At 45.0% G+C, this 12045-nt stretch overlaps 1 protein-coding gene across 1 annotated transcript in view; it reads right to left on the reverse strand.

Annotated features, from left to right (window-relative positions):
• The window catches only part of swi2 (Protein singed wings 2), a 494822-nt gene that overhangs the window by 56838 nt on the left and 425939 nt on the right, over window positions 1-12045 (reverse strand). Inside the window, exon 5 of the mRNA XM_067139747.2 lies at window positions 555-709. Within this exon, the coding sequence (XP_066995848.1) occupies window positions 555-709 (155 nt within the window). The remainder of the gene's footprint in view (window positions 1-554; window positions 710-12045) is intronic.

Consider the following 12045-nt stretch of genomic DNA (forward strand, 5'->3'; position numbering starts at 1 on the left):
GTACAGAGTACGTTTTGGCCTAAGAACTCTCAGTGGATCAAGCTCTTTTATTTCAGCTCTTAACTTTTGAAATTGATTGATTCTGAGGAAAGTTATTAGTGCACATTCAATCTGACGTCTCATTTCTTCAACATTTTTTCTCATTGAAGCAATCACATCTTTCGTTCTAATTGAGGTACGTGGTTCGTTTTGGTCTAAAAACACTCAGTGGATCAAGTGCTTTCTTGCTAGTAGTTAGGCCCTATGATCCTTCTCTTCCTGATTTCGCACCCTGCCCCACTGCTACACCGAGGCGATGTAGCAATCCAACTGGTGAGCGAAACGCTGCTAATTTCACGTTTGAAAAGGCCAGAAGAGCTTAAATGTTTTCAACACATTCAATCGATGAAATTAAATTATAGTTTCTTTCTGGGAACTTAATGTTTGATGTATGGATCAGTTCGATCTTCACGTAATTACATATAATAGTATTTTTAAATTAGTATAGCTGCATGCATATTCTGATAATTAAAAACTGCAGTATTAGAATGTCTAATGCTAGGAGAAGATCTTACCTTGATAAAGCCCATGACAGGAACTACTGGTTTGCCTTTGTAGGCCTCATCGATACATTCCATCTTATCACGATCTACCACTCTGTTGGCCACAGATCTGTTGTGCGAGTCATCAATCAGCCATGTGAGGTCATTATCACATTTCCAGGGATTACCTGAAATATGACCACAAACAAAACCAATTAAAATGCCGATCTTGCGTTTCAATCGAAGAGTATCAAGAGTATCAATCGAAAAAAATACACTCTCTGACAAAAAATTGTAACAAACAGAAAATGAGGAGGACACAAAATTAAACTTCAGGTGTTCAGAAGGTGTGTGATGTTGTTAGAGTGATTACAACATGGAGTCAAATTCACAAAGAACTTGACAGTACGAGCCCACTTATCAGCATGTTCTTGCACCCACTCTGGCCTGAATGCATGCACTGATTTGGCTGGGAAGGGTGTCATAAAACCGCTGTATCCTCTCCTGAGGTAAGATGGTCCACAACTGTTGTAACTGGCCCTTGATATTCTGGATACTGGCACTGAGACCGAGTTGATGTTCGAGCTGGTCGCACACGTGTTCTATCGGGGACAGATCTGGGGATTTTGCTGGCCACATCACGCAGACCGTTCATAGAGACACGTGACGTGTGTGAAGGAGCATTGTCCGGTTGAAAAATGGTACCACGATACTATCGCATGAGAGGTAACACACGAGGACGCAGGATGTCCGTGATGTATCGTTGTGCCGTCAGAGTTCCCTCTATCACTGCCAGCCGTGACCTGAAGTCATATCCGATGGCTCCCCACACCATGACTCCCGGAGTAACACCGCTGTACCTCTCCCCAGCTCGCCGCCATACTCGCAGACGACGGTTATCCGGGATAGGACAGAACTGCGATTCATCGCTGAACACAATGCGACGCTATTCTGGGCAGTCCACGCTTCCCAGTCCCGCCACCACTCCAAACCCAGCCGTTTGTGTAGTGGTGTTAACGGCAGCCTACCCATGCAACGGTAATTCCCTAGTCCGTCTGCTACTTGTCTCCGACCAATGCTACGGGATGACACAGAATGTTGCAGGGAGTCCGTCACTTGTTCTCGGATGGTAGGCGCAGATGTGAAGGGGTTACGATGTGCTTGGTGCACAATACGGCGATCCTCCCTTGTGGTGGTCAGACGTGGTCGACCCGAAACTTGACGGCGAGTATGCCCGCCCTCACTTTTCCACGCAGTCCAACATCGGGCCACTGTCACATATATGGATATTACATGATTCGAATTTCGACAGGGAAGTAAAGGTTGACATTTTACCAACTTAAGTGCGGTAATAGTAGTTTTTTTAAATTTTGATTCAATACTATACAATAAAACTTTCACCAAAGGAACAGTAATACACATGTATTACAATTAAATGGAAATACGGCGTGATGATACAATTAAATATCATTCAGTGTTTGACTACACACTAAGAAACTAACAAACACTAAAGATACTGCCAGAATGATGAATGCGCGCGGCAGGTGGGTGAATCATACCTCGGTGTCTATGACCTTGGTAGGAAATATATCTCTGCTACTCTTCATCACAGCACATGCAAAGTGCCCACTATACTGAAACCGTTCAATACCACGTCGTAGGCATGTCATGAGGTCCAGCTAACGATATATGCCGTTTTTCGCGACATTCTGCGACATATAGTGCCAGAATGAGCATTTTTCACCCAGACTGGGATACGAATGGCACCATGTTGGCTCCGAGACAAGAGGTCTCCTTACGCGCAATGAGCAAAAGAGAGCAATGTACATCTCGCCCTTGGAATTACGCTCTCACTTCGCAGGACAGAGAAGAGAGACAGCACGCCAAGTGCAGGAGAGTATGTTGGTCAGAAGGTGGAGTCTACCACGCCGTGTTAACACGTCAAAGTCTCCCACGAGGTGTTAACACGACAAATAGAAATTCTTAGCGATTTCCCCGCACATTCACTGGTGCCAACTCACCGTATTCAACTGTTATTAATAATAATAATAATAATAATAATAATAAGACATTTTTAGATATAACCTATGGAAATTTATGACTGAGGACTCATTTGAACCGGCGTATTTTATGCAAATTAATGATGTAAGAAAAGGTAATACTTTATGAATGGAGCGGTAATGACACACGTTAGACAATAGTGCGCAAATTCCTGCCAGATATTGGGGTCCGACCATTCGAAGGAAACGGGTGGATCCTCAGGACATAATAAAGGAAACTTTCGAGATTACGAGCGACCCAGCGATCGGACCTACATGAAATTAGATCAGTATAAAGTAGGAGTCAAGAGCTAAATTTTGACCCATTTCACGATGCTCGGAGATGACTATCAGCGGAGCAAAACTTTGCCTAGGGGCGTGGCCTGCCCCTCCCTAGCCGCCAGGGCAAACCACTATAAATGGAACCCAGACTTAGCTGCATCATTCCATTGTAATCTGTGCTACCGTAGTATTCACGTGTCGGTGTGATACGTTGTGAACCAGAGTTTTTAATCACAGTGATCCAGAGCATATGGAAAATAGTGGGTGATGTAAGAATGCATGTAATGTATCAGATCTGTACCGGAACCGCGAAGTCATGCCATATGGTGTGAAATAATTACGGTGGTGTTTGAGTGAAGGTACTTTAAATTCCCAGAGGTTTATTAGGGGAATACCTATTCGTAATTTCAGTGACGGGTCATAGAAATAATAATTAATGAACGGCTAAATGCTCGTTGTCGCTCAGAGTTAGTGAGACGCTGACTACATTCAGGTGATAATTAGTGGCCGACTGTAAGGTAACCGAGCACCGGGCGAGTTGGCCGTGCGGTTAGGGGGCGCAGCTGTGAGCTCGCATCCGGGAGACAGTGGGTTCGAACCCCACTGTCGGCAGCTCTGAAGATGGTTTTCCGTGGTTTCCCATTATCACACCAGGCAAATGCTGGGGCTGTACCATAATTATGGTCGGTGCGACGTAAAGCAAATAGCAAAAAAGTAACCGAGCAATGATAGACGGTCAGTAAACTGATTGAAAGGTGTTAGCAAGAGAAGAACGTCTGCATAATCCGGAGACACTCACGTTAAGTAAAGTAACCGTTAATCAGGCCGTGTGAGGAAAGGGAATCAATAGTGGTTCGTAGAGTCTTAGCGCCATTCGGGTTAGTTCACTTGAGCCAAGGAGTGGATCTAACCACAAGTAGGTTACTTGAACACGCATAAACCGTATTCAGTAACCAGTTCCCATCTTTTGCCTGTATGTTTTGAGTGGTCGTCGAAGCCGGGACTGGAATCAACTAGAGTCGCGCCATAAGTGCCTGCATTCATCTATCCAGGGAACATCTAGATTTTCAACTGCACAAGAACACAGTTCGAGACAACATGCACGGGACCATGTAGGTGACGAACCAGGGACTTCTCGCTAAGAAGGACGCAGTCCCTAAATACTCCAGATGTGCCCTCCGATGACGACAGACTACAAGCAGAAGTGTTAAGTACATTCCAATTTCTTAGCATGAATTTTCTCTCCCGTAATTTGTTTAAAGTTATGTACATAAATTTCTCTAGTGCATGTAAATACTGAAAAGATAGTTAAGCGTCGTAGGCGTATTTTGAAGGGATGGAAATTTTTTATTAATAGGGTTTTAAATAAATTTTCGCCCTCTATGATCGGGTGATCATAAATTTCTTCCCATAAAAACCATGGATGGATTAGTTATAAGGGCCTTAGCATTATAAAATGTGAAGCATTTTCCACTGGGAGTTCTGTTTTATGATATATTTTAAATCACTCAAGATCATCGTCGTTATCAGTCGTCAGATGTTAAGTTCGATTTGTTTCAGTGCTTCACAAGTAATGTAGAGACCATTCCCCCTTACAATTGTAAGACCGCTGACCAGAAGAAGGTGAGGATCTACCACGGAGTGCGATCGGTGGTTTATATAGATTACGCGAGTGCTATGGTATTATGTAAATTACCTGATGTAATAGAGTCTTCTAGATAAGGTGCAATGTGGTTTCATATGCTAGTGTGTGAGCGAGGGAGAGTTAATTCGTGTGAAAATGAGTTAAATGACAGACCGAGGAGACGAGAAAATAATACGATTAATATAATTACAGGGCCAGGTCATTGATAAAGTGAGGTTCTGTAAGAAAAATAATTATGAAGCGCCTGGATTAGACGGCATGACGTGTGAAGAAAATGCCGCACGTGGTTTGAATAATAATAATGAAGCGCCTGGAATAGGCCGTATTAAAGCGTGTTAAAGTATCGCACAGGGTTTGAAAGTGAAGGGAAGATTAGTCTCACAGCTGACGGGACAGGCTACTGTCAGAAGGTTATTTATGACCCATAGTGCGAGAGAGAGGCGCGGCCAAGTTTTGCCCGGCTATTGAAGATTTGTAGCATTCATACAATAAGCTCGCTCCCCGAACACTGCATTGAATCTCATATGCAACTTGTATCTTGCAACCAACGTTGTGTATTCGACATGGCATTAGATGAAGTGACTCCTGCCATATTTTCTGTTATTAAATCGGATCTAGGAATTTCAAGCATGCACCCCAAAAATCTGACGATGCATGGGTTCAACCCCCATGTAACAGTGACAACCATGGATCACTGTCAGCAGACCTAGAAGTGTCATAACTCTTCTTTATACACTGACTGACAGAGCAAATGCAACACCAAGAAGGAGTGGTCAGAACTTTATGCCAATTGCAGGGTAGACTGACGTCACTGAGGTATGCTCATGATGTGAAATGCGCCGCTGTGCTGCACACGTAGCGAACGATAAATGGAACACGGCGTTGGCGAATGACCCACTTCGTACCGTGATTTCTCAGCCGACAGTCATTGTAGAACGTGTTGTCGTGTGCCACAGGACACGTGTATAGCTGAGAATGCCAGGCCGCCGTCAACGGAGGCATTTCCAGCAGACAGACGACTTTACGAGGGGTATGGTGATCGGGCTGAGAAGGGCAGGTTGGTCGCTTCGTCAAATCGCAGCCGATACCCATAGGGATGTGTCCACGGTGCAGCGCCTGTGGCGAAGATGGTTGGCGCAGGGACATGTGGCACGTGCGAGGGGTCCAGGCGCAGCCCGAGTGACGTCAGCACGCGAGGATGGGCGCATCCGCCGCCAAGCGGTGGCAGCCCCGCACGCCACGTCAACCGCCATTCTTCAGCATGTGCAAGACACCCTGGCTGTTCCAGTATCGACCAGAACAATTTCCCGTCGATTGGTTGAAGGAGGCCTGCACTCCCCGCGTCCGCTCAGAAGACTACCATTGACTCCACAGCATAGACGTGCACTTCTGGCATGGTGCCGGGCTAGAGCGACTTGGATGAGGGAATGGCGGAACGTCGTGTTCTCCGATGAGTCACGCTTCTGTTGTGTCAGTGATAGTCACCGCAGACGAGTGTGGCGTCGGCGTGGAGAAAGGTCAAATCTGGCAGTAACTGTGGAGCGCCCTACCGCTAGACAACGCGGCATCATGGTTTGGGGCGCTATTGCGTATGATTCCACGTCACCTCTAGTGCATATTCAAGGCACGTTAAATGCCCACCGCTACGTGCAGCATGTGCTGCGGCCGGTGGCACTCCCGTACCTTCAAGGGCTGCCCAATGCTCTGTTTCAGCAGGATAATGCCCGCCCACACACTGCTCGCATCTCCCAACAGGCTCTACGAGGTGTACAGATGCTTCCGTGGCCAGCGTACTCTCCGGATCTCTCACCAATCGAACACGTGTGGGATCTCATTGGACGCCGTTTGCAAACTCTGCCCCAGCCTCGTACGGACGACCAACTGTGGCAAATGGTTGACAGAGAATGGAGAACCATCCCTCAGGACACCATCCGCACTCTTATTGACTCTGTACCTCGACGTGTTTCTGCGTGCATCGCCGCTCGCGGTGGTCCTACATGTTACTGAGTCGATGCCGTTCGCATTGTGTAACCTGCATATCGGTTTGAAATAAACATCAATTATTCGTCCGTGCCGTCTCTGTTTTTTCCCCAACTTTCATCCCTTTCGAACCACTCCTTTTTGGTGTTGCATTTGCTCTGTCAGTCAGTGTATATCTTGTATGTGAAGTGTGATATTTACTGTTGTAATTTCAGGTGATAGTTCATTATTTCTCATACATATGTTCTTATGTGTATTATTGTGTTTGTGACGTATTACATTCAACCAGCGTTGTTCGATCCGCATTGTGAGATGTTAGGAGAGGACATCCCATAAATATGCTTAAAGTGACATTGTGAATATATTAAAAAAATAATATCAGTCTAATAAGCAAATTACGGTGATGTGATATTCGTGAATGTAGGAATGTGCTTAACCAAATTTTATTAAAAGCTCATAGCCATGATAGACACCTAACAAGTCTCCGACTCGTTGGCTGAATGGTCAGCGTACTGGCCTTCGGTCCAGAGGGTCCCAGGTTCGATTCCCGGCCGGGTCGGGAATTTTAACCTTCATTGGTTAATTGCAATGGCTCGGGGGCTGGGTGTTTGTGCTGTCCCCAACATCCCTACAACTCACACACCACACATAACACTAACCTCCACCACAATAACACGCAGTTACCTACACATGGCAGGTGCTTCCCACCCTCATCGGAGGGTCTGCCTTACAAGGGCTGCACTCGGCTATAAATAGCCACACGAAATTATTATTATACCTAGTAAGTGTGTCATTTCGCGAGGAGTGCCATTTCAATGTAAATATTTAACTGTGTGTTAAATGTACCTTAGTGTGGGAGATACCGGCGTGTATTGCTCGGATATAAAGTGGACGCCGTTATCCAGAGATATGTAAATTCCTAAAATGCGTGTTTATAATATGTGTTAGAAGTGTAATGCGAGCCAGATATAATACAGACTGATAGGACATAAAGATCTTCGTAAATTAATTGATGTTATTTGCATGTAACCAGACGGCATTATCTCATGTTTGTTATTTACTCTGTGACTATCAGATAATTAAAGCTTTATGTTTTTATTGGGAACAAAAATCTTCTCCTTTCAGCAGTTAAGGTATTATTCTCACATCGTGGATTACCCTGCATTCAAAATATTTATATCTAGTGCCCAATTTTCTTTTAGCGAACAGACAAATGACCCGTATGCTCTTGAGCTTAGCCATTGAAACAGTGAAAGTAGGGAAGGTGGGACTTCGATGCCCGGGAAGTTATTTCCGAAGTTTCTCATACACATAATTCCAGTCAGATATTTATTTGTGAAACTGAGTTAATTTAATGATACTCTGTAGAGCCCGGGACATGTGTAATATAAATCGGTAAGCCGCGACGAACGATATTTTTTTGCGTATTTCCGCTAATCATTTTGTTAATAATTAAATAAAATAATTAGCTGATAAGATAACAGGGCTTATACAAATTGCCTGTTTTAACAACTCCTAGTTTCATCCGGCTAAAATGGCATAAACATGTAATGTTTTCTCCACAAAGTCGCCCTTCCCCCTCGCCCCACATATCGCCGCTACTGACCAAATGTAGTTCTCATGGATGCTCATAGATGCCGCACTTACCTACAGCTGAATAATGAAATTGGATTCCTTCGATCGTTTAATCCTATTCGTGTCATTCAGTCTTCACAAGGTCTATTGTAGGCTACTTGAAACATCGATTTATTTAAAATTACAATGCGGTATGACATCTCGGAACACATCCGGCACTTGCCACTAGACGTCGGTCTTGAAAGCCTACACCAGCAAGAATCTGACTTGGGTATTTCCTGGGTGTTGCCGGTTCGAAACTGGTACAGTTGAAGAGAGGATGCAGTTCTTTCGAGCGTTCTACTAACGCTTTACGGGGAGTATTTTTTCAAATACTTTTCTTTTACACTTTGCTCTACGTCGCGACGATGGGATAGGAAAGGGTTAGGAGTGTGAAGGAAGCGGCCGTGGCCTTAATTAAGGTACAGCTTCGACATTTTCCTGGTATGAAAACGGGAAACCACGAAAAAACCATCTTGAGGGCTGCCGACAGTGGGCTTCGAAGCCGCGAGCCTAACCGCACGGCCACTTGCTCCGTGATAAGAATAGTAGTAATAAACGTGTGTATTTATCATTTTGGAAGCTGTGCCCAAAATATACGAACAGCCACAGTGATTCTGAATACCCTGTGACTTTAAAATGTCTTTCGAAACCTCCATGTAGTTTAGTCTTCAAGTTTTTAAAACATTCAGGATTTGTTCTGCCGTTCGAATATTGTTTTCACTAAATGCACATGATCCTAAGAACAAGTTAAAGGCTCTCTACAACACAGTAACAATCATATGAGAATTCTTCCCCAGTCAATTTAGAAGCCATGATAGGGGAATGTAAGGGAAGGAAGGAAATCTCGGTTTGCCTTTGTGTCTAACCGGGAAATAATGCACGACACACGCTTGCCATGGCAGTAAAGGTCACTTACACTCAGCCAGGGCGAGATTGCCGTTGAAGCGCAGCAGGCAAAATGTGGCGTCAGTCGGAAACATTCAAGACGCTTTTAGTGCGTACGATTTATCAGTTCAATTCTTCGGCGTTAGATAGCAATCATATCTTTAAATGACATGTGTTACGGGAGTATGGCGGATTTGGACGAGAAAATACAAATTATATAATAAAGAATTTACCTAATTTCTATGTTTCTGTATGTTTCCGGCGGCAACACCGGCAGTGTAAAACACCAAGCCCCAGTACAAAAGTACGCCTATACATGGTGTAGAAATGCAGTCCTATAATACACTGAAAAAAATGGAAATTGCAACACCCAGAAAGAGTGGTGCTACATTGCTGCAATGGTACATGCAGGACGAGTGTTCGGTTGTGATTCGATGATTACACTTTCAAATCCCTCTGACCGCAAGTTCGGACAACAATCAATACAGGATGTGCCCACCACGAGCTGCAATACATTGATGAATTCGTCGAGGCATGGAGTAAATAAGGCCCTGCATCGCTTCCTGAGGAATTGTGGCCCATGCTTGCTGCACTGCACGGGTCAGTTGTTCCAGAGTTGTGGGTGGCTGAGGACGGCTGGCCAGTTGTCAAACCATCATGTCCCACACATGCTCAATAGGACTGAGGTCCGGGGATCTGGCGGGCCATTCTAAGGTTGTGCTGTCATGGAGAGCTTCTCTGGAGATGCGTGCATTGTGAACCCGGGCATTGTCCTGCTGAAACATCCCATTAGCAATGTTCGCCATCATAGGGACAACCACTGGATTGAGTACCCTATCAACGTACTGTCGAGCAGTGATAGTGCCGTCAACAAGCACTAATTGTGATTTCACATTAAAGCCAATAGCTCCCCAGACCATAATGCTTGGTGTTGGCCCTGTGTGTCTCTCAACAATGAGATCTGAGCGGTCCCTCTCCCCGGTACGTCGGCGCACACGATTTCGGCGATCACTGCGGGCAAGACAGAAGCGCGATTCATCACTAAAGACGACCCTATGCCATTCGTCAACCGACGTCGATCTTTATCGACATCAGGCCAGCCTTACACGTCGCTGTTGTGGGGTCAATGGAACACCTTCTGCAGGGACACGGGCTTGTAAGCCAGCTGCACGCAGGCGATTACTAACTGTTTGTTGTGTAACGTGGGGTGCCACAGCTGCTCGAATTTGCGCTGCTGTTGCATGGGGTTCCATCCGGGCCATCCGAATGATGCGGCGATCCTCTCTCACAGTTGTCCATCGCGCTGGGCCTGTGCCAGGTCTACGAGTGTGGGTACCTTCATTTGACCACTGTTGCCATACACGTTGTACCGTAGATGCCTGTCGGCCAACACGTGCAGCGACAGTCCTTAGCGATAATCCAGCCTCACACAGCCCAATTATCCGAGCCGTCTCAAACGGCTACAGCTGTTGATAGCGTGCTCTTCTCTGTCGTCGAGGCATGTTTGACGGGGAACACTTCACTGCACAGACTGCAAGTCAACTACGCTACACCAGAGTCCGTATACTGGAGTGGTTCCTCCGCGACAAATCACGTGGGGAGACCTGTAGCAACAATCCAATGGGTCTGAAACTTTGATCGTTTGCATACCTACATGGCATCGTTCCATATCTTGAAAATCAACACGAACGACCAATGCCTTCATGGTGTTGCAATTTCCATTTTCTTAAGTGTAACAAGCTGTTATAAACGTGATCATGACTATTGAAATGAGGATATTAACTAACCCGCTAATTCACAGTTTTCATCCTGTGTTTTTAAATTTGATTTCCGTCGCACGACACAGATAAATCTTACGGCGGCCATGGCAAGGACTGGGAGTTGGAAATAATAGACCGTGGCCTTGATTAAGGTACAACCCCAGCATTCGCCTGGCATGAAATTGGGAAACCGCGGAAAACCCTCTTCAGGTTCGAACCCACGACCTCCAGAGTGCAAGGTGACAGCTACGTGACCCAAACCGCGCAGCCACTCGCTCAGTCATCCAGATTCAAATTTGACAAGTAACGTGATACCCTTGTTGACGAGGCCTGTGGCCCAAATGCATGGAATGGAGCCGCCACGTCATCTTGAATCACAGTTATATTGCAAAACTCGCTTTTCCTGTGTCTAGTGGTCATGGAACGTAAAGATCCATCTAAAAGCGGACGTTACATTTTTGCACGTATACAATAATCCCTTCACTCATATCATCACGTTGTTAGAAAGTAAACATCGAATTGAGACCAATCAGAAAGACCTCGGAAATAAATGTTGGTTGCAAAACGACATTACCTCAGCTGACTCTGGACGAGAATTGCGAGTTACAGGCCTGGTTCCTAACTTTATTTTAACCGGTCGGGATAAGTGGCTCAGACGGTTGAGGCGCTGGCCTTCTGACCCCAACGTGGCAGGTTCGATTCTGGCTCAGTCCGGTGGTATTTGAATGTGCTCAAATACGTCAGCCTAGTGTTGGTAGATTTACTGACACGTTAAATAACTCCTGCGGGACTAAATTCCAGCATCTCGGCGACAGTGAGAACCGTAGAAGTAGTTGGTGGGACGTGAAGCCAATATCATCATTATTATTATTATTATTATTATTATTATTATTATTATTATTATTATTATTATTATATATATATGTATATATATATATTTATTGCGAATGAGCCCATTAGGACTACGCAAAGTACTTAGAGACAGGCATTTGCCTTTCTTTGTGCCCACACTTCCTTCATTCGTTTGCTGTGTGCTTCTTTTCTCTCTTGAGACCATGTTGTTCCGGTCTTCTTCTTTGGTTTTTCCTCTTGGTCAACTTGCCACTTATGAACTTTGGTTCTGAAGATAATCCGGCTTTGGATGTCTTCAGGTGTAATTCCTGCCAGTTTGAGATCTGTTTTAATTTCGCCAATCCATTTTATTGTGCCCGTTTTAGCTTTACTTCGGTTTTCATAAAATCCAACTATTTGCTTGGTAAGTCTATCTGGGTTCATCCTTTTTATATGTCCAAAGAATCGTAATCTGCGTTTTCTGA

This window comes from Anabrus simplex, chromosome 2 (assembly GCF_040414725.1).
Source record: "Anabrus simplex isolate iqAnaSimp1 chromosome 2, ASM4041472v1, whole genome shotgun sequence".
Lineage (NCBI taxonomy): Eukaryota > Metazoa > Arthropoda > Insecta > Orthoptera > Tettigoniidae > Anabrus > Anabrus simplex.